Source organism: Ochlerotatus camptorhynchus, unplaced genomic scaffold (assembly GCF_037179485.1).
Source record: "Ochlerotatus camptorhynchus isolate MF236.1 unplaced genomic scaffold, CSIRO-AGI_Acam_v1.1 ptg000132l, whole genome shotgun sequence".
NCBI lineage: Eukaryota > Metazoa > Arthropoda > Insecta > Diptera > Culicidae > Ochlerotatus > Ochlerotatus camptorhynchus.
The window spans coordinates 577,981-602,438 of record NW_027040622.1 but is presented as its reverse complement, the minus strand read 5'-3'; the positions used below and the strand labels follow the sequence as shown (position 1 = coordinate 602,438).

Genomic DNA, 24,458 nt, shown 5'->3' with positions numbered 1-24,458 from the left:
TTTTGGAGAGTAAACATCTTTACAACCAAATCCAGTTATAAAACGGTTATATTATCTGTTATATAACTGGTGTGTTTCTTGGGTAGATAGCAAAGGCGACGCGTGCCTCATTTGCTTACCTGTGCACCAAACTTTGTTCGTTATTGTTTAATACCACACATTAGTTTTTGTTTTATTTTTCAAAACTCCATTAATTCGAGGGACGTATTCTCAATTCAAGACCAACAATTGAAAAGGCCTCAACTCCATTTTGTGAACAAACCCGATTGTGGTTTATAATTGCGAATGTAGGTTTCGGTTCTCGAGAAAATGGCCTTACAAGGTTTGTTTACAAAATGGAGTTGAGGCTATTTCAATTGTTGGTCTTGAATTACTATATTAATCACTACCTAACGTAACATTTGAAAGGCCTATCATCTTGAGTAAACAAAACTTGTATGGCCCTTTTCGCGCTAACCAAAGTATGAGGAATCGCAAAACTTAACTAATTCTTGTTTTTATGACAAGGCTAACACTTTCGACTGAAGTGTAATAAATAATATCCGTTAAACACTTTCGAAAACATTTTTTGATACAAAAAAGTGTCAAAATCTAGAGAAAATTCATGAAGTCCCCTGGGTAGCACACCTGAATTAATCAACTCTTTATTCATTAGAACAACACTATCAGAATGAACCAGGGCAAGCTCATAAGTTTTGACAGGCGCACCGGCGCAACCATCGGTAATTGAGAGATTTACAACTGACAAGAGAGTGAGAGCGAGCTTTTACGCTCTATTTCTCCATTACTCTCTTTGCCTGCAATCAGATATCCAAGTGCACAGCGAGAAATGCACGCTTTAGGCACCCATACATCTAAAATTTTCTTCTAATTTAAACTCACTCATTCAAACCGGTCTGCAAGTATGATACACGTCCAAAGCGTATCAGATACTGCTGTTTCCGTGTTGCTCCCGTTTGACGCGTGACTGCTGAAAGTTTCAATTACAACTAGTTGTGCAAACCGCCATGTATTGTGGAAAATTTGTGGTATGTTTCAAGCGGTGATAGAAGTCTGCCTGGCTTACTTCAGGCATTTGATCATTCACAAACTTGCCATCCAAAAAACCTCGCTTTTAGGTGCACTATTAAACGAGTTTTGTCATGGTAGTGATATCGAAATGCTTAGAAATCAATGCATTAGGGATTAGGCAGACCATTCGAACTGAATTTAATCTTTTTTGAAGTAAATCAAGGTCGAAGATTTAATTGAGGCACACTATAAAATAGTGTATTCATGGTTACTTGTGGTCTGGAGTAAAGAAGTGCAGCTATAATGTGACCATAAAATCTATAAATATCTAAATGCATAAAAAAAATATTTACACCTGTGTCGAGTACAGGTTGCACATGGGGACGCGACGCCACTGGTAGATAGATCTTTTCGTAAGCTCCTGCTTCACAGAACTTACTGAGCAACTACAGGATTTGTTCGCAACCTTTGAGGGCGGTCCCGGCGTACCATACTATACCATACATCACTATACATATCACGCCAAAGCACTAAGGGATTCTCCATACAAGGAGGTGGCTAAAACTATTTTCTTGCTCATTCTGAATTGTTTGGCATATTTTGTGTTAGTATGTGTTAACATTAATCATTAAACATCTTTTTAAACTCCTTAGTTAAGATCTTGATGTCCTATTGACTCTACGTGCACAGAACAGAAGGGGAAGTGCAAACAAATCGGTGAATCAAAAAGTGGTTCGTGTGGTAGCGTTCCACACGAGCTTTCTATGTGCACTCACACTATCATAGCATGCTGCCTATCTTAACTGCAGGCAGAAGATGTCTTCTACCGCTAGGTGCGCTAGTGTTCGTAAATGACAAGTGGAGCCACTTTCTGATCCGAAGTTCCACTCCTGTGCTATGTGGTGTGATACGCACGGTTCCAACTTACTCAACACATCATCAGATCTTAGAACGGTTGCAATCAGGTATTCAATGCTCTCCAAACAATTATGGAGTTACGATCTTGGAATTATATTGGCTCAATAAAGCTTCAACAATGTCCTGAAAATCCAAATGAGTCCAGCCTATGGACAACTTACCCGTCATGGATCAATATCAATAAGATACTCTCCAAGGCAATCTGGAGTTCTGTTCTTAAAGATCTACATGTTTATTTAAGTATTGAAAACTGTCCTGGAAGCCTTTTTGAGTTCGTGAAGCCTTCTCGGATGGTTTCAATAAGATATTTAATGCTCTCCAAAATATTCTGAAAGATTTACAGGCTCAATAAAGTCTTGAACAATGTCCTCAGAATCTTTCAGATTTCAGGTAAAAATGTTCAACCGAGTACAAAGGAGTCGAATATTCGATTTATTATCCCCTTCCATGTCATTAATATTACCAAAAATACCATTTTGAGTAAACATTTTTTTTATATACTTTCAATGATCGAGTATTATCACTTTATTATTCATTTGGAAGCTTATAATAAAAGCGTAGAAAAAGATCTATAATTTATTTACAAAAATCGGCAACTGACCGACTCTATTACCTAGATCTAGCAACATTTTGTTAGCAATAGAATAGCAACATTTTGTTAAAATTCCAATGGCATTACATTTTCGAAAAATAAACCAATTTTGATGTCACCGAATTAGTTAGATTAGGTAAATTTACAGCAGTTTAAATAAATCATTTGAAAGTTTGTGTTGGCCAGTGGCCACTGGAGATCATCCGGTTTTTATGGGGGTATATCCAAGGTTGCAAATACTCATTTCAGCTAAAATAATGTTTTTCGGAATAATAAAACCAAAAGATGGTATGATGGCATGTTTTACTTGTAACTTACAAGACGAGGTTACAAAGTATGCATTTGAAACATAAAACCTGTAAATTTTGCTTTCTATGAGTCACAATCAGCGAATTGCAATCGCTGAGTGAGTGACTGAGTGAGTGAGTGAGCGTCTGAAAAATCGCTGATTGTGACTCTCATGAAGTGAAATAAACAGGTTTAATATGTCAAACACATTCTTTACAACCTCTTTTTGTATTCTACCAATTCAAAATATGATTCTAAAAAATCTAATTATTTCATTATTAAAAAAAAACATTGTTTTAGCTGAAATGAGTATTTGCAACCTTGGGCATATCAAAATCTGATTCTTTTATCGCTTGTGTTTTTTTTTCAGGAATGAAAATTTATTTGAATTCGTATGTTTTCCTGATACTAGGATCAATTCTGAATTCATTGCTGGTTACAGATTCTGTTGAGAAACAACCGAGATCTAGCTATTTCCTTGAAATCGGTTCCGGTAAAGTGACCAGTAATTTTAATCTTTTGAATCACGTCAATATGAATATCAAACCTCATGATTTTTCAGCGCGATATCTCCAGAATTGTTTTCAGCATCACAGGTTGCGATGGCCATCCTAGAACAGGTTATGGGTTCCCCGTATGAATGGGGTCAATTTGGGACAGGACCGAAACCATAAAAACATGGGTACAAAACTTCAAGATGGTTTCTTTGTAGCTGTTTCTGAACAGATCTTGGATCTGTAGGCAGCATTTAATTCAGAATTGCTTCTAGTATCATGAAAAAATATGAATTGAAATAAATTTTCACACCAGAAAAAAAGAAGCGATGAAGAACAAAACCCCCAAAAAATCCGGAACATCTCCAGAGGCCACTGGCCACCACAAAGTTACATCAAAATTTGTTTACTTTTCGAAAAGGGGCTTTATAAATTTTAACAAAAATTTTCCTGTCCCGGTCATTTTGTCTAGCCCCTGCATATGTTTTATAGAACTGATTTTATGGTCTTTTCTCCGTTGAATAGTCTGCTACCCATGGAAAAACACAAACCACGAATCGGAGAAAGTCGGTCTTGTTCTTATTGGCCACCTGGTTTGCACTACGGGGATGACTTCAAATCTCATCGCTAAACAAGACACAAATGACCTAAAAGTGTTGAAGTGTTTACCGTAGAACTCCGTTAGTTTGAGTAGCTATAACTGGAACTAACCGGAGCTCATTTAGAAATGGTTTAACTGGTACCCCTAAACAGGTGCCCATTGACGTTGTGCACCTATGTAGCGGTACCAGTTAAACACATTCTTAACGAGCACCTTTTAATTGCAATTTAAGCTATTCAAACTAACAGAGTTCTACTGTATAAAAAACAGTGCTTATTACAATTTCTATGAAACTCAAACTTCCCTTATTCCTAACTCTGCAACACTTTGATTGTCTTCATTTGCAAGGACCAATTAAGTAATTTCCGTCAACTAAGGAATCATTCCTACCTTATTCAACAAGAACTGACCTGCATTTGTGTAAACGAGTGCGTTCCTCCGGTCAGGTGGGTGGCCAAGCTGAGATTGATGTTGTTATATTCCACATCGGAACCCATCTCCAAATCGTGCGGACTGGTATCGGAATCGTCGTCAGCTAAAACGAAAGCAAAAGTTAATCACAGATCGATTAAGATGAAAGAACAATGCAAAACGCAGTATCATACACGAAAATTCAAACGAATCATTTATCATCTTTCCCCTTGTTTGGTAGACTATCCTTGTGACTTTCTCCCGCAACTGTCGAGCATCAAACGGAATGCAATTTAATTCAGTTCGCAACTTGAGCTTTTTACAACCAACCGATCCACCCCCTTCTCAGCACTTCGGACTTGTTCTGAATGGCACTGATATTATCTTCCCTCTCCCGTCGTCGTTGTTGTCAACTTTGAGCGCAAACAACACCGAAGAAGAGGAACATTTTGTGTTTGGCTTTAGATGGGCGAATTGCGTCCTCCCTGATAAGAAAATTGCACTCCTCTTGGGACCGGGTTCAGCATCCGCCGCGGTAGCAAGTGCGCACAATTAGCATGGTATAATGGTAGGACTGCGAGCGCGCGCCAACACCTCGACGAGCGAAAACAAACTGACCGCGCCGACCGACGATCTCTGCTGTGGGGCGTCTCGGTGCTGTTGGCTGATAAAGTGAGCACACAAAGATCGTTCGCACTTTTGCTGGAGAGTTGAGCCAGACTTGGGGATGCTGACTGATGAGAGCAACGCAGCTTACGATATTGAACATGATCTTGAGTTACATGATAGACTCCAATAAGAAGGCGTTGCACCTCCCAGCGATTTTTATTGCGCTCGTTTGTCACGTCCATTGTGAGGTACCGTTTCGGGGCAATATCAGTTCCGCCTGTCAAATGCTAGAAAACTGCTCAAGATCACAGCTCCGCCTATGTCCCAGGAATAGTAAACTAAATTATTAACCAATTCGCATGATAATCATCGATCAAACTGTGTTGGTGCTGTACGGATGCATACTGAGTCACGTGCATGTCGTCGTACTGAGCAGAGGTATAGTGAAGGTGAATCAGTGCAACAGGTGGTTGCCTGTATTCAGGGGGAATATGTTGCATGGCCCCAGAAAGTGCAACAAGAATTTTTGTGGTGCTACATACTAGGGTGGTTCAAAATTTATTGGTTTAGTGAATGTGAGATCATTTATTTATGATCTCATACTGAACTGGCGTTTTGAGCAGGGTGGCAAGTGAATTTTCATTTTGAAATTCCTGGTTTTTTCCTAGTTTTCCTGGTCAATGATTTAAAAATTTCCTGGTTTTAAAAAGCATATATTTAAAAAAAACAATTTTTAATAAAAAAAATTCTCCGCGCAATGCGGAATTTCACAAACCAAAATAGGTATTAAGGTTCTTGTGAATGCCCGTGAAATTTTTATTCGATTGTTTGCTGTAAGGAAGCTAGTAGGGAGCCGCGCTACTTCGTCGTATCATGGCGCCTATTTCCGTTCTATGTGCTAAAACTATAATAGTAAAGCGTTTTCACTCATGTTTTTGCAAAAACATATTTGCTTAAAAGATTAATTGATGAATTTACGCGAAACTGCACCAGTACATGCGACACCTAGGTTTGAAATTCAAAACCACAAAAGTGATGTTGTACTAAAAAATGTTCCATACAATTTGACAGATAGCAAAACGTCATTATCATTTATACATCATTTCCATCTGCTGGTTGACCGTCACGTAAATTCATCAATTACGATTGACACTGAAACATTCGCGATAACCCTTGAAATGAGCGATTTTAGGGGTGTATGACGAAGAAAAGCTGAGATACGACGGACTAGCGCGGAGCCCTATCTAATGTCTGAAATTTAGAGATCTATAAGCCCCTAAATCTTGAGATTTCTGTTTTTGACACAGCGATTTTTTTTTTTTACTTTATTATTGAGATTTTTAGCCAACGGTGAAATTGCGAAGTGTGATATGAATGAGGACTCCTTAAACAAACCTTTGCTTTTAACAATTTTACGGATTTGTTTAAATTTTCCGCAAATTGTCAACGATTTAGCGGAATTTTGATTACAACATGATTTCAAAATCATAGGATTAAAAGATTTCATAAACAACGCTGGTTTGATAACTCTTATTATTAAAAAGACTGACTGCTAAAGTTCATAGAAAGTCCCTAAAGTTCGTAGAACTTCCCTGAAGCGTTAGAGTCTTTCCTGAAGGGTTCATTGAAGTTTGTATTGCCTGAATTTCATGGGACTTCCCCGAAGTTCAAAGGACTTTTTTTAAGATCTTAGGACTTCCCTGAAGTTCGGAGTTTTTTTTTTTAATTCATGGGAATTTCTTAAATATCGTAGAAGTACCACGAAGTTCGTATAAATTCTCTGAAGTTCGTAAGACTTCCTTCAAGCTCGAAGAACTTTCTCGAAGATCTGAGGACTTCCCTGAAGTTTGAAGGACTTAACTGAATATATGAGGACCCTAAATTTAGAAGAGCTTCCCTGAAGTTCATAAGGCTTTGAATATCGAAGGATTTTCCAAAAGTTTATGGGTCTTTCCTTAATTTCTAGGAAATTCCCTGAAGTTTGGAGGGCTCCCATGAATTTCGTTGGACTACCTGTAGTTCAATCGACTTCTCGGAAGTTCTAGGAACTTTTTTGAGCTTGAAGAACTATGTTAAGTTCAGAGGACTTCCCAAGAGTATTGAAGACTTCTCTGAAGCCCGGAAAAAAAATCCATAAGTGTCATAGGATTTCCTTAAGTTTCAAGCAATGCCTGAAAATCGAAGAAGTTACATTAAATCTGTAGAAAATTCTGTAAAATTCGTAGTTATTCCTCAAAGTTCGTAAAACTTCTTTGAAATTTGTAGAACTTCTCTGAAGGTTCGTTGAGATTTCTCGACCGTCGTAGGTCATCACAGTAGTTCACAGGATTTTCGAAGGCCTTATCTGAAGTTATTAGAAATAGAACTTTTTTATTGAACATGTTGAACAGGTACTTCAAAGTAGTTACGCGTCGGCACTGCTTAAGTCTGCTATCAATTAAGCACAAATCATACATGCAATTGATTCGAGAAAAAAAATTAAATTAAAATTAAATACAAAATATATTTACTAAACTCTCAGGGTAAATTTTGTTTATCAATGTTTAGTTGTGTGAAAGATTTAGCTTGAACAAAATGGTTAGTTTTGACCTGATTATAAAAAGAAACTTTGACATACATAACATTTAAAACCTATTTAAATTATACAAACAAGATTATTTTCCTGGTGGACTTATGAAATTCTTGGTTTTTTTTCCGGTTTTTCCTGGTGAAAATTAATTCCCGACTTTTTCCCGCTTTTCCTGGTTTTCCTGGTTCACTTGCCACCCTGTTTGAAGTTTATTTAGTCAGGAAACTTTCTCAGCTACAAATTTGCAGAAGGTCACATTTTTTGCGTCAGAATAATCTCGGCATTCCATCATTCAAAAACTGCATTGCACATAACATTTTTAATTGACTTTAAACTTTTAAGAGATTTCTACTGAGATAAACAACATCGTTATTTGAAAAGAGCGATGCTTTAGTCCAATTAATTATTCTATCGAACATTCTTACAGCTTTTATCAGATGTGGTTAGGGCAAGGTACTATGATCTTATAAACTCATAAAATACATCACATAACCAACGTAATAAAATCCATTTGAATTTAACGTAACTTTAATGTGATCTCATATTTGGAAATTGCACCTCAAAATCACATGAACCTTATAAAGGTTGTACACTAAAAAATCCGGTCTCATTAAAAACGCTGCCATTAAGGCATTTTTTGAGTTAAATTTTCCGAAATTTCACTGAATCACAGTAGGCATCGATTTTCATTTGTTTACATCATGGCTTCACCGGAACAAGCACGTCACGATTCGATCCTTCACGCTCGAAACGAAAATCCCGTTCCTCCGCTCCAGACAGTTTTCGATCAAATTCCTGGGTAGGAATTTTATACCTCGGATAACCGGAAGAATGTAAAATCCAATAGAAGTGCAATTTCCTCAAAAAGTTCCTTGTCTGGCAACCAATCTGCAGTTGTGGCCCGAAAAGCGAAACAATCGTTACTTCTGCGACCATGAACCAGCAAATTTACCAGGAGGAGTGCCTACGGAGGAGACTACTGTCTTCTCTGGAGCAGCATGAGGTGGATTGCCTATTCTGACCGGGCTTGGCTAGCTACCACTACTCAAATTCCACCAAACAGTGGTACAGTGAAAATGGCGTCACACTGGTTCCCAAGCCCAAGGAGATGAGTTCAGCCAATACTGCGGAACTAAGGCCAATTGAGGAATACTGAAGTGGAGAAGTGGAATTTAGCAGCCAAACAAAGGGAACAGGGCTCATGCAAAAGATAATCATTTTGTAATACAATATGGCGGCTCTCAGATTCTAGAAAACTGTAAAACATCCTACAATATGGGTATTTTCGGAAAGAGGATGACGTGTAGAGGTTGGAAATCGATGCCAGACGCAATTTTGGAATCCAAGATGGTGGCCATGGGTTCAAGAAAAACTGTCAAATACCCAACAATATAGGTATTTTCGAAAAGGGGACGACGTGTAGAGGCCGGAAATCGATTCCAGGCTACATTTTAGAATCCAATATGGCGGCCATCGGATCAAGAAAAACTGTCAAATACCCTACAATATGGGCATATTCAGAAAGAAGATGACATGTAGAGGCTGGAAATCGATGCCAGACGCAATTTCGGAATCCAAGATGGCGGCCATCAGTTCAAGAAAAACTGTCAAATGCCCTACAATATGGGTATCTCCGGAAAGGGAACGACGTGTAGAGGCTGTAAATCGATGGTAACAATCGGTTCGAGAAAAACTGTCAAATACTCTAAAATATGGGCATTTCCGGAAAGGTGATACTTTGGTAAAAAAGAAATTGAAAATGTTCAGTATTGCCTTAATCAAGGGTTCAACTGTGATTAAACAAAACTGTTTTAGAAAAAAATAACGCTTCAAAGATCTTACGTCTCAGAGCAACTGAAAACAATGCCGGGACTGAAAGGAGGCAAACAAGAGTTCTCAATCATGTTTTTCTCTCATATTGTAGGGTATTTGACAGTTTTTCTTGAACCGATGGCCGTCATCTTGGATTCCAAAATTGCGTCTTGCATCGATTTCCAGCCTCTACACGTCATCCTCTTTCCGAAATAATTCTCATATTGTAGGGTATTTGAAAGTTTTTCTTGAATCGATGACCGCCATCTTGGATGTTAAAATGGTGTCTGAAATAGATTCACAGCCTCTCTACACGTCATCCCTATTCCGTTTCCTATCCTCACATTACATAGCAATATCTTATATGGACAAGCTTTACAGACATACCATATTAAGGAAGTTCATGTGCACACTAGCGGCGCCTAGTGAGAGAGTTCTTAAATAATATGACCGCCATCTGAAAGGACTTGGTCACCTGAACAACTTTGCTGAAGACAGCAACGTTCTATATGGCCAGGTTCTCTAAATACAGTTTATATAGGAAGTTCACATGCACACTAGCTCTGCGTAGTGAGATAGTTCTGAACTAATATGAACAGCATACAAAAGGACTTGATCACCTGAACAACTTTGCTTAAGACAGTAAACTTCTATATGGCCAGGATTTTGAGATACAGCTTATATAGCAAGCTCATATGCACACTAGCGCTGCGTAGTGAGAGAGTTCTGAACTAATATGGCCATCATCCAAAAGGACTTGGCCACTTGAACAACTTTGCTGAAGACAGTAACTTTCTATATGGCCAGGATCACGAAATATTCTATGTTGGACCTATGACCCATAAATTATGGCACCCGTCATAAGTAACATAAAAGTGAAGCGCCTCTAGCGGCGTAGTTCCCAATTAAACCTGAATTTAAAGACATAGGGTTGTTGGTATATCCCAGTACATCAACTTTGTCCAAGACAGTATAGCTCTATATATTGAAACAAATGAGATAATCCACCACAGCCCCTATTAGTGAAAATCCCATAAGCTGTGGGTATGGGCCCATGCATTAATTATGTCACGCTAAATCGAGGAAAATTTTACCCCCCCCCCCAGTGCTGAGATTTGTCATTGTCATTGACAGACTTTCGCGCGATATTGACAAAATTGTTCGTCACATAGTCACTGACAGACTTGATCCTCAAAAAAACCTTCGTCAAAATCTCATTCATTTTTTCGTCAATGACAAAGATTCACCTGGCAACAAAAAGTGTAATTTCATACATTCTGTGTCACATTATTGTTAACCAAGTAGTTCAGGAGGTAGATGCTTGTTCACATTAACGGCTTCATGTAATTGTGTTGCTCAAGTCAGTAAATTTCAGTTCAAATTTAGTTAATATAAAAATCTACACATGTTCGTCACTGACAGCATTGTCATTGACAATTGACATGGTTTGCCTTGACTATGACTGTTAGCTCAAATGAGTGACCAAAGCAGAATTATCAATATCACCGTGTATGGTCGAGATTTTGCAGCACTGCCCCCCCTCCCCCCATTCGTCACGTTTTTCCTATATCTAATGCATTGCTAGTCACAAAATCTCAGACCCCCTCTCCCCCCCTTAGAGCGTGACATAATATATGCATCAACCCTATCCTTATTCGCGGTTCCTTATTCACGCCCCGGTTCCCCCGGCAATAAGGATTCCTGACTGTATTGACAAATAAAACAGTTAGAATGACACTGATGAACACTGCACATTGTAGTCAAAATACGTATCTGTCATGGATACCAAAATGAATTAAGTGGAATTAAATGGAAGGTAACCTTTTTTTGCTGTTTTATTTAAAGCATTCCGCAAACAACCCAATTTCATTACTTCACCATATTGAGAGTATTTCAAACTATTCTGAAACCAGAAGCCACCATCTTTGATTTCAAAATGGCGTCGGACATAAATTTTTGGTCCCTAGACAGCACCCCGATCCTGAAAATACCTTTATGGAAGGGTATATGACAGTTTTCCTCTCTTTTTCAAAAAAAGAAAGCCGCCATATTGGATGTCAAGATGGCGTCGGACATCGATTTACGGTCTCTAGACGTTACCCCAATTCCGAAAATATCCATATTTATGGGTATTTGACAGTATTTCCCACTTTTATAAAACCAGAAGCTGCCATCTTGGATTTCAAAATGGCGTCGGATATCGATTTACGGGTTTTAGAAGTCGTTCCGTTTCCGGAAATACCAAAACAGTATTTGGTACTTTTTCTGAAATGTGGCGTCCGTATTAGAATGGATGGATCCTTGCCGTGATGCTCCTTTTTAAATGACATTTTAAATTTGGTTCGTTGAAGAAAGAAAAGAGACAGAACCCATACAGTCGAGCATGAACGACGAGATTTGCTTTGGGGTATAAAGTTGAGTTGAGCTCAGAGTCGAGAGTGTGAGGTGTCGTCACAAGGAACAGAATGAGTGACATACACGGCGAATGAGAACGACCCAAATGTGAGATTAGTTCACTCATAATCGCCAAAAGTGCAGGAACTCAGCGATGAGTAAATTTACCTAATGGTGTCCTGGGGAAAACCTCATAAAACTGCCGGATGATAAGAAAAATTGACGAAAATTTTACTCAGTCTAGGAGAAGTACCAATAGACTGAGTGAATCCAATCTTTACTTTTGTCATATTCGGAAAGCTTTTTCTGGACAATCCTGGTAAAACATGAAGCAAATTTACTCATTGCTGAGTTCCTGAACTTTATTGATCTACAAGAAATTGTTGTTTCAAGATTTCCACGATGACCACTTTTTAATGTATCTTGCCGTGCGTCAATAACAAACGTAGCAATTCCCAAGCCTGAATTAAATACCCCATGATGATGTGAAGGACATAAAGAAACCCTATGTTTGTGCGTATATATTGTCAAAACTTGACGACAGAATGTAATCCATTTGTGATTGTTTAGAGTAAATAGATGCGCTTTAATTAGATTGTCTGTAGAAGGTTATCAATGATCACCATAATAGTGATCACTTACCAATTATTATTTCAATCAAAAGTGGTCGTCTTAAAACAGATCAGTTTTGACCTCACGAGGAACATTGATTGGCAAAAATTTGTATCGGAGGTAACTCTTGGTATTGATTCTACCGATTCTATCCCCAATGGACGAGTATCGTTTCTTTACCGAACTTATCAATCAGCTAAGAAACGACGTGTTCCAAATGCATCCTTCAAAAGAAAACCTGCCACCCCTGGATGGGATGACGAATGCACAAAGTTGTATCTTGAGAAATCCGATGCCTTTAAAGATTATCGTAGACATGAAAGATCTGAGCAGAGTTGCGACATGTCACAATCACGATCGTCAAACAGCTGATGGCAGTAACGCTTGGTATATTCCTATCAATGTGCTTGTCGAAGCACTCTCCATGAACATCCATCTAGTTGACGAAAGAAGTAAAAAGCAACTGGTGAATGTCGTCTTCGGTGGTGATCAATCACGGATCTGGTCATTCCCGACATTCACGACACTCATATGTGCGCGTTTTGACGAAGTTGCTGTTTTGCTTGCATATGTGAGTGTGTTGGCTTCCATTTAATGTTGTCTGCTCTGTATGTAACTCACACAGTCGCGCCTTCCGAGACGAACTTGGAATACAATGTACACAAACATCATCCTCTGATCGAATGAAACCTCAGACCATTCAAATATTAATAAAGGGCTCGAGCAATGCAATAATCATTCGAAGTATTGCGGATGTTTTGGTTCAGTGTAGGATGCTGCACACTAACGTCACGAATGAACGCGATGCACCCGCAGTCATCAGTTTGACATCCAGTGGTGGTTTGTTTACCTTTGCTTGTTAGTCGATTCAAGTGGATTCTAAGGTTTTAAATAAAAATAATTAAAAAATATGATATCCGAAAAATATTCCTCTGCAAAAAATTCTACAATTTAAAAAAAAAAATTCAAGTCCATGTAAACAAACCACTGCCAGCTGTCAAAAAAGTGAGGTTGACACGACGGTGCAGCTTCCTATGCGTAGGCATTGTTTACATTTTCTTCTGTCGTTTCACTTTTTCTCATCATCGGACTGCAGAAGTCTTCACTGTTTTCGTTGTGCTTTACATCATCAGCAGCGAGTGTTACGTTTTGTCTGTGAGCAGTAACCATTACTGGTGATTGTTGTTTGGCATGGCTCTACCTCTCACTGCGTGACAAAACGTTCTGTTAGCGATAGTCGGCGTTGACGAGTATCGAGTGAGTGTCATGATATTTTGCATCACTGGATCTGAGCTTTTTGAAAAGTATCTGAAGCTTGAAAAAAAGGGCAGCCCTAAGTTTGCACCTTTAGAATTGATAAAACGATCCATAAAATATTGAAAAACGTTCAATTAAAAACATCCAAATGATCCATAAAACATCGGAGAAAATCCCTAAAAAAGTGTGGATGATCCATAAAAAATATCAATATTATCAATATTTTATGTGAAATTTAGCAACACAATTGTAAAAATGTACCACCAAATTTCTAAATAATGAGCATTGGAATTGTACGAATTACCCATAAACATATTGCAATTGATCCATAAAACATTCAGCAATGAACCTTAAACTAAAGAAAGTGATCCATAAAAAATCAAGTTTGCACACTTAAAAATATAGGCATGATCCATAAATTAGACGTATATTATTCATGTTCAGGACACTATTTTTTTAAATTTTGATCCATAAACCTTGAAAAATTGCTCCAATGCTTATCTACTTAGATTTACTGCCCTGCCCGTGTATTTAAGGTAGATGTGCGAAGCGATGGGCAAGCGTCTAGAATTAGCTTCCAATAGAAGATTCTATAATAATATTCTTAAGACGTTTCCTATGGAAGCTTCATTTAGAAACTTTTTAAGAAGCTTATTCTAGACGCTCGCCCATCGTTCTGCTCTTCTGACAAAAAAAAAACACAGGCAGAACAGTAAATCTGAGTAGCTACGCAGTAATGTAGCAATTTTCCAAGGTTTATTGATCAAATTAAAAAAAAAAAACATATGTATATAGACCGAGATATAGACTATAATTGGAACACACCAAAATAAGCACGTCTACCAACAACTGGAACACCTACCCTAGGTATGATCCATAAAATTAACATTTTTTTTTTCATTTTTTCTTAAGAAGATTATTATATAAGCTTCTTTTGGAAGCTAATTCTAGACGCTTGACCTCTACCTAAAAACACGGCAGGACAGTAAATCTAAGTAGTTAAGCAGTAATGGAGCAATTTTTCATGGTTTATGGATCAAAATTAATAATACAGTGTCCAAAATGTGAATAATATACGTCTAATTTATGGATCATGGCTGTTCGGAATATCGGGATAACACTGTACCGCCAAATCCAGTGACAACCCTGTGGGGGATTCAGAGAGCTACGGTAACGGTCGCTGTCAGAAATGACAGACGTCAGGTTTGATTCAACGGAACTGTGAACTCACAGTTCCGTTGAACCAAACCTTAGATAGGTCGGAGTATGAACGAGAAAAAAAGAGGAAAAGAAGATACAATTCCAAACCATTTAAAAAACGTTTTACAGCTAAATTATTTTAATTGCCTAAATTTGTTAATATACCTATCGTTTAATTAAATTGTTGTTATTTGTAGTGAACTAGCTACCAACAATCAATACGAAACTAACGATTTTAAATTGGCTCACTACTTGACTTGCCTATTGGTCCCAAGCAAATCGATTAACGTACCTCATTCTAGTCAAAATTATAGTACTACACAATGTTTTGATTCGCTATGAAAGTTTGACAGGTAAAATGAGGGGTTCGTGGATTTTCTCGTGTTTTATAGGGGTGGATCGATAAGCTTGGGACCGAAGATAGTACCAGAGCTTAGCCAAAAAGTTGAGCACATTTCTTCGGGACCTTCTGGTCTTAAAGTTACCTCTATGTAGCTACTGAAGTAGGTTAGTTGGAGGTGGAATGCGTGCAAATATTGAATTTAATAACCCTATATTTGCTTAATCTAGATACTACAGTTTGATCCTAAAATCTGGTAACCTACAATTTGTTCCTAAACGCTATATACATGATTTACCCTAAGTAACTAGTAAGTAGCTCATTCTACATCGTTTGCGTGCTTAACTAAAATAATAATTGAGTCCCTAAATGCTAAATCTAGCCAAATCTTTGTTGAAAGAGTGACGGAAGATAACTCTCGGTTTGAAAATCTCCCGCTCAGCCTCCTATCGCTTTTCATGGAGGAATTTCTCTTCCTCTAGCGCTTTCTTATTTGCGCTTTTCTCCTGCAGCAACTGCTCTAGGGATTCTTCCAGGCTGACCACATTGGTACTTCCTTTTCCAGATTCGATTGCGGCATCACTCCTCACTCTATTATTACTGCTAGGTGGTTTATTTGAGACAGACTTCTTGGTTCCTTTTGCCACCTTATAAGAATTAAGATTGGTTTTGATTTTATATTAGTTTAATAAAACCTATTTCAGCTTCAAACTGTCCAAAACGAGACTGCTCTGAGGAAGTTGCTTTCATTAATACGAACATGGCTATATTTTTAAGTGCGCAAACATGATTTTCTATGGATCACTTTCTTTAGTTTAAGGTTCACTGCTGAATGTATTATGGATCAATTGCAATATGTTTATGGGTAATTCGTACAATTTCAATGCTCATTCCTTAGAAATTTAGCGGTACATTTTTACAATTGTGTTGCTAAATTTTACATTAAATATGGATCATATTGATATTTTTTATGGATCATTCACACTTTTTTAAGGATTTTCTCCGAAGTTTTATGGAACATTTGGATGTTTTTTATGGAACGTTTTCCAATATTTTATGGATCATTTATTGGTTTTTATGTTCAAAAGTATGTTTGCCGAAAAAAAGCTTAAAAACTTACTAAAAGCAAAGAAACGAAATTACTGGCGTACTTTTAATTGAGGGACTTTCTAGAGAAACCTCGATGACAACGCTTTGAAAAAAGGCTCGCTATATGCGAAACCGCTCATCTTCCAATGAGAGTGAAAAATACTCCTCCCAATGGATATTCGACTTCGCTAACGGGATACGGCCCGAAGTAACGGTTCTCTGGATGAACCATTCACAATGCTGGAATTTGCAATGGCACTTCTTTCATCGAATAACTCTGCTCCGGGAAGCGATATGATCAAATTCGACCTTCTAAAAAACCTCCCCTAAAACCTTCGTTAAAAGACGATTACTTAACCTATATAATTCATTTATGGAATTCAAAATAGTTCCACCAGCATGGATACAGGTTAAAGTAATAGCCATTAAAAAGCCTGAAAACCAGCGTCTGATCACATTTTTTACCGTCCGATCTCTATGTTATCATGTCTGAAGAAATTATTAGAAAAAATATCCTATCAAAACTTGACCATTGGGTTGACTCAATCAATCTTTTTTCAAATAAATACGCATTTTGTTTTCCGAAAGAGTAAAGGAACAAACGATTGTCTAGCGATGCTTTCATCCCGGTATTTTAAATAATTCCTTGTATAATTTGCTGTCATAAAAAGAAATAACCATCAATCTAGGTCAACTGACAACTTCAAGAATTAGCTACACTACCGATCATAAGTTTATGGACACCCCCAAAAAACAATGCAAATATGTTTTGTTCAATGATCTCTCATTTTACGTCCAATTTTCGATCTCCAAAGGTTATTTGAATGGTATAGCATAAGTGTTCTACTACTACTTTTACAGTACTGGATAAAATAAATCATACACTCAACCCAAAAAAGTACATTACATCATATTTTTTCTATTTTGCACGCAATTTCAGCAGTATATTCAGAAAAGTTCAAGTATTTCTCATGGTGCATTCAATTAGCTGAATGAAAATTGTTATAATACTCTGCTATTTTTGTTACAAATTTAAATAAATATATAATCACTTTTGTGCTTGGACAAAATAAATCACACACTCCTAAGATTTTATTTTTTAGCCATTGAATAAAAGCAAAATCTGAAGATTTGGCATTACGGCGTAATATTTGACAGTTCTTGTTTCGGGAAGCGTGCGGATCGCACCATTGTGTTTTGTTTGCGTCATTTGAAAAGTGAAAAATGTCGGGAAAGCAGATTTCGCTCGATGTTAGAAATTTGGTGATTCGCGATCGTGAAAAAGGAATTTCTTTTCGGAAAATTGCCGAAAAGTACTCGATCTCAGTTGGAGCTGTTCAGCACATATGGAAAAAGTACGAAACACGAGGAATTGTGAGGAATTTATCCGGACAAGGAAGTCATCGTGCGACAAGTAATCGTGATGACATCAGAATTGTTCGAATGGCTTAGCAGAATCCGAAGTATTCGTCGAGACAAATTGTGGAATCGATGGATATCAATGTAAGTCGACGTACTGTTCGCCGGCGACTTAATGAGAGCGGTTTGAAAAGTTGTTTGGCATCGAAGCGTCCTTCTATCAACAAGCGGAACCAACGGAAGCGACTGGAATTTGCTAAAAAGTACGCCGGAATGAATGTGGACTTCTGGAAACGAGTTCTGGGGACGGATGAGAGCAAATTTGATTTATTTGGACAGAAAAGGCGATCAAGGGTTTGGCGAGGTTCCGGTGACGCTCTTAAGGAACCATACATTCAAAAGACGGTTAAACACGGAGGCGGAAATATCATGGTATGGGGAGCATTTGCGTGGTCTGGTGTTGGAAGCTTGGCTCATATAAAGGGAATAATGACTGCAGATGTGTAAATTAACTTGTTAAGTGAAAATCTGGAAGTTTCGCTACTGAAAACTGGCCTGGAATTCAATTACATTTTCCAACAAGATAATGACCCAAAGCACACAGCGAAGAAAACAACGGCATTTTTCAAATCAACCCAATTGAGAATTTGTGGTCTTACGTGGACAACAAAGTGGATAAAGCATCGGTTTCCAACAAAAACGTTTATTTTGAAGCACTTGAAGCAGCGTGGGAGAATATCGATTCAGGATATCTACAAAACCTCGTCGAAAGTATGCCAAGACGGTTGGAAGCAGTGTTGAAACCAAATACTGAGAGCCCAAGAAACATTGCTTGCTTTATAGAGGTTTTATAGCAAGCTACAAGTCTAAATTGTGGTCTACAGAACCTTCATAAAACCTAAATTGTTACTAGGGAGTGTTAAAATGTAAGTTGAAAGTTGAATTAAACAAGAATTTTCAATAAGAAATCAGGCGTATGATTTATTTTGTCCAACTCGAAATTCTCCTTTTACAACTTATAAATGATGATTGAGAAATTCATACAATATATTAAATATTCTATACCTGCACAGTTTTAGCGAAAACCATACAGAAGTATTGCAGAACAAACCATTATTGTATGTTTCAATCTACCTGATATATCGAGCTTCAAAGAAAAATTATATTTGTGTATGATTTATTTTGTCCAGCACTGTATTTCAAAATTTGGCCAACCCAATTCTGAGAAAATCAATCACGATTCTTCAGAGTAAATTTTGAAAAATATTGTAACTTTAAGTGAACTTTTAGCACACAAAATTTGAAAATTAAATTGAACAATTTGCCTACGAGGAAAGTTCCATTCAATACCTTTCAAATGATCTTAAGAGAACGAAAATTGGACGTAACATAACAGAGATATGAACATAACAAATTTGTCATGTTTTTTTTTTGGGTGTCCTTAAACTTATGATCGGGAGTGTACATGCGGTTACCCCAAGGTTCATGTTTAAGTCCCTTACCTTAAAATTTCTACACCCTTAAATTTTTTCGCCGAGATTCTAACAGCCGAGTAAGTCTGCAATTTATTTTGCTGAGATCCAGTTAAACAATTGCCGAGACTCAGCTAACAAATAACATTTTGCTGAGATAGGGTTAAATACACCATTTCCGGCCTATTAAGCACAACCCGCACTTAGTTTTTCTTAATCTAGCGCTGTTTAGCTTCAAATGGAATGTTATTATTACTGATGGCTTCCAAATTTATTTACCTTTCCGTAAGTACTGTGAGATTTGGTAAAGAGAAACGAATCGTTGATATATTGTCAAAAGTCTAACATTACTTCTTGACGCCAAACTCGGCCTACGGATTCTAAAGTCGGCCTAACGCATTGTAACGCCACTGAAACGCCAATGAATTCACTTCGGCCTATCGGATGAAGATAAAAATTGATTCGGTAGGAGCGGTTCTTTTGTTTTTGGGAATTATGGGTGCAAACCTTCATATCAAGCGTTCTCATTGATTTCGTTCGGTAGCTTATTAACTAAAGTATCGTGCCAAATGCATAATTGACTTTTTAACTCTGAAATCATGGATTTATTTGAAGTTTTCTGCTCGATAGGCCCAAAATGGGCGATTAGGCCGAAGTAGTTCTCTACCCTATCAGCTAACAAACAGATATTTTGCAGAGATATCAGCAAAAGGTAATCGGCTGTTGGAGATTTTACCAAGCTAGATTAAGTGTGTATGTCAAAGATATTGATAACTGCTTAGATAATCGATGCTCGCTTAGACAGCTTGCAGACGATGCCGTGGTTTCCCTGAGAGAACCAGTTGCGGACATCTTGCAAACACCATTGCATAATTCCCTAAATAATCTGTCTTTCTGGGCAAGAAACTCAGGGATCGAGTTTTCACCGCAAAAAACTGAATTGGTAGTGTTTACAAGGAAGCAGTTTCCAGCCCAACTGCGTCTAATCTTTTGGACAAAGACATTACCCAATATTTAACCTTCAAATACCTTGGAGTCTGGTTTGATTCAAAATGCACTTGAAACAAAAGTGTGAACAAAGGATAAACTTTCTACGAACAATTTCCGGGACGTAGTGGGGTGCTCACCCGGAAGACCTAATTAAACTGTATGAAACGATTATTCTTTCAGTTCTTGAGTATGGCTCTATTTGCTTCCTCACAGCTTGCTAATTAAATTGGAACGCATTCAATATCGTTGTTTACGTATTACCCTTGGCTGTATGCATTCAACGCACAATATGAGCCTAGAGGATCTGGCGGCAGTAAAACCCCTGCAGAACCGTTTCTGGGAGCTCTCATTAGGAATATTGATTAAATGCAGTATCAGTAACAACACTTCGAAGAAATGCTCGAATTGAGCATCCAGTCTAGATTCGTGCGAATCTATCTTAATTATATGCCATCGGATATTAGCCTTCCGTGCTATAACCCCCCTCGTATATGCTTTACTAGCTACAGTTCCCCCATAGTCTATGATCTATCCATGAAATATGCTATTCAAAGAGTTCCAGATCAACCTCGACCTATCTCAATTCCCCGTATTTTTGCTGAAAAGTAGTCAATTGCAATAGAATTGTTATTATTTAGCTTTATTTAGGAGGCTTTCAGCCTTAGGCTGGTTCGCCTCCAATATTGCAATAGAAGATGTTTCACTGATTTGATGGATCCATTGGCTTTGGCGTCTTTAATGAATACTCAACCGCCTTTCGGAAACTTCAGGAAGCTTGTTCCGTTTATGTTGCTGAGCTAGCAGCAATCAACTTCGCATTGGGGATGATTTCCAACATGTCCGCAGACCATAACTTCATCTTCTCGGATAGTCTCAGTTTGATTGAGGCTATTGGGTCGATGAAACAAGGTAGGCACTCATCTTATTTCCTTTCAAAGGTAATCATATATGATAACCTTTGTATGGGTCCCACATTGCTCAATCCCAGGCAATGAGAAGGCAGCCTCTCTCTCGCAAAGGTGGGCGTACAACAAAGCGAGATTTATGATAGAAGAACTTCACATAATGATTTTTTTCACATTAGAGTTCTCTTTTAAGTTGGCAAAACGATTGGACAAGTAATTCTCTTGGGCGATGGTTACATTCCATTATTCCAAATGTTTCTTCGAGAGCGTGGTTCAAAGGTCTGGATGTTAGTCGGGGCTTCATTCGCATGATGTCAAGACTTATGTCCAACCACTACTCGCTAGACGTACATATCTACAGAATAAACCTCGTTGACAGCAATATATGTAGGTGTAGAACCGCTTATGATGACATCGATCACACAGTTTGGTATTTCCAGGGTAATGACGCCTCTAGAGCACGACTGTTGGATATCCTAATGGCCCGAGGTAGACAACCCTTCCGTGAAGCAAGAGATGTATTGGGAATCCGTGATATTTCCTACATGCAGGCGATCTACGAATTCCTTTGTTTGTCTGATGTTAAAGTTTGATGTGACCATCTCCTCCTTTCCAAACAATGTTAAGCCATTGTGTCTCAGTCTTATTATCCTCCTGTTTCTGTGCTTCTTGCCCCTGCCCAGCCAGAATTTGGTCAACCGTCCGAGAGTAGTATCTTAAGGAGGCTTAAGAAACCTGTTTCCTACCTAGCTCCTACCAATCGAAATTGTTACCCATTAACCTCGAGCCCGCCACAAGTAATTGGTACCCAATACTAACCTAGAACTACTACTGTTTAAAATGTGAATTAAACAATTACGGATTCATGGCTCCGCAAAGTGTCACACACGACTGAGACTAGTAAATAAACGAACTAGTAAAAAAAATGCGCCTTAAACATTTGTGAATGATTACATGAGAGTGGGGCACGACTCGAACTTTAATACCCACAAAAGGAAATTCCAGCTTCCCGAAAACATATCAAAATTCTGATGCTCCTAAAATCATCTTCAAGAAAAACGCAATCACGCTTTGAAATAAAAGAACCCCTTCACTTTTGAATTTTTGTTGTTGTCCGACCCCAAAGTTGACACAAATGTTAAAATTTATCTTCCCGAAACACACTTTTGCCAATAATTATTCAAAAACACCACGATTTTTTGTGATTTTAGCGGCTCTTAAAGACCTTCCAAATAAGTGTCATTTAGTTTTGCTGTTTCACTCGAACTTTTGTCCCATCTTATATATTTCAATTCATCGTCCTCAATTGACGTTCTTATATCTGAGCTATCAAACAAAATCACTGCTTGGTTTCTGTTAAAATTATATCACACTCTGTTCATATTACAAACTGTGCAGAATATTCCGTTTATTAAAAAACATAGCGCATAAAACCCTCAGGTTTCCAAAGCCGTTTGATATTGGAATACTAGTCAGCTCCAAATCCAACAAGCGAAAAGCATCGAATCGACAGTACCTCTATTTCTGCCACGCTCCGAATCCATATTCTGTAACTATCACTGTTCTCGTTGATTGGTCGTCCGGCAACTAACAAACGATGATAGATTTATTAAAAATACAAACACAGAATCACGCGCGCGGTTCAAAATCAAAACTTCCAAATGCAAACCCGAACAGGTATCTACTGGCAAGGTAGGTCATATAGTCATCCACTTCCACAAGCGTGCGTACGTACAGCGCATATCGGCATCGATTCGAAGGTAGGTACCTACAGGATAGTAATGGTTTGTGGACGATGATGATGATAGGCGCTGACAATTTACCTTCACCGGTGTCGTCGTCGTCGTTCGATTGATACACAACTGATAAGAGAGGCTAATAACGCACAAAAATCTCCTCACAAACGGAAATCAGCCGTACCCTGATGGGCAAGTCATAGAAACTTGTCAGCACAACAAAACGCTTCAACCCTGATTCCATGACCCAGCAAATCTTATCAGATCTTTTACCTATCGTTTATTGATTGTGTATGAGTATGAGTCAAACATACACACAACTGATCATTTCCACGAAGTATTTTTTCAACAGACTTGCCTGTTCAGCCCAAACAATCCCTCCAGCTAAATTATCACTGCTATCAACCCGGATCCCACTCCAGCCAAACCGGAACTTACATCTCAGACACAAATCGTAAAACTCGCTTTCATCAAATACAGCGTCTCCACTTTGTTTGCTTTGAGTCTCAAACATCTTTATGACTGCAAACTTAACTTTGTTGTTAAATACAATAAAATTAAAAAAAAACCTTCCGATAAGAAAAATTCGCTTCTCAACGTTTGCTCATGCCCCGGTCGACTGAAATGCGACTTCGATCCAGTTCCAAACCGTTTTGTCACTTGGCGAGCCGAAAACTCGTCAGCATTTCCCGATGAATATCATCCACCACCTAACAATAACAAAACAATAAAAAGCTGACAGCGGAATCGATTCTGCACGTCACACGATTTGCATGCACACAGCCGGGCAGTGGCAGTTCGCTACGCTGCTGCCACCGAAACCGTGAACCGAAATCGATTTCCGCTTTTCACACTTCTACATTTGCAAAACAGGAAATGCCTTCAACCTGGCAGCGAGTCTCTAGGTCTGCCCTTGTCTCAAGGGCGCCTTTTTCTCCGGTCGGCTCGTAGGGGGGGGGGGGTGAAAGTTCGCGTGTTCATATAAATAACCTCAAAATATGCCTTTTGAGTTTGATTGATTGCCCTCATCCCTCCTACCTTCGATCATGACGGAGTGCTGTGGATTGTGAATGATGCGGATCTGGCGATCAGCTAGCTGCGGTTCACCATACGCGCCGCCGACGTCCTTCGGCAGCTGCCACAGGGCACTTCGTTCCTCGAGCGGGTCGCGGGGAAAGTAGAGCGGCGCTAGTACCTCGTAGATGCCGCGCTCATTCGGTTCAAGGCAGGCTATCACAATCTCGGCGCGGTATTGCTCCAGAAAACGGCGGATGGTTCCTGCAAACAACAATGGAAGGGGGGGGGGGATGATAACGATCTGGTAGGTTGAGATCAACGGGAACAGTGAGATTGAGAGATACTTACGTAGTGCTATGTGTGCAGCAGTGTCTGGTGGGAAATTTCTCTGCACTGAGCTAATATCACATAAAGCAACGGTTCTTAATCCTAGCTCTTTTGCTTTGTACAAAACGTTTCTGAAAAGTAAAGCGAGAAAACAGAAATATTTGGTTAGAGGCGTTGATTTGTGATTTTCGAAAAAGGAAAGTGAATATGTAAATTAGGCGAGGCGCTCTTCACAACGGTTGATTGGGGGAATTTCAGTGTGTTACACTTTGTTGAGCCGAAGGAGTGGGTAATGTTACGCGTAACAATGTAATTTTAAGAAATTTTGTAAGCGATCACAGAGGAGCATTTTTAAGTCTATTAGATGAAAATCTGACTCGACCGGCTCCGATTTTCATGAAACTTTATATAATTGTTTTTAGCTAAAATTCGGCCATTTTGAATCTTTAAAAAAA

The 24,458-nt window shown here is 38.4% G+C and overlaps 1 protein-coding gene across 3 annotated transcripts in view; it reads right to left on the bottom strand.

Annotated features, from left to right (window-relative positions):
- Gdap2 (ganglioside induced differentiation associated protein 2) overlaps window positions 1-24,458 on the bottom strand; it is a 255,170-nt gene that overhangs the window by 125,885 nt on the left and 104,827 nt on the right. For all 3 annotated transcript variants that reach the window (XM_065220798.1, XM_065220799.1, XM_065220800.1), the window contains exons 6-8: window positions 24,025-24,134; window positions 23,698-23,937; window positions 4,315-4,439 (exon numbers count right to left, since the gene is read on the bottom strand). In XM_065220798.1, coding sequence (XP_065076870.1) covers window positions 4,315-4,439; window positions 23,698-23,937; window positions 24,025-24,134 — 475 coding nt within the window. The remainder of the gene's footprint in view (window positions 1-4,314; window positions 4,440-23,697; window positions 23,938-24,024; window positions 24,135-24,458) is intronic.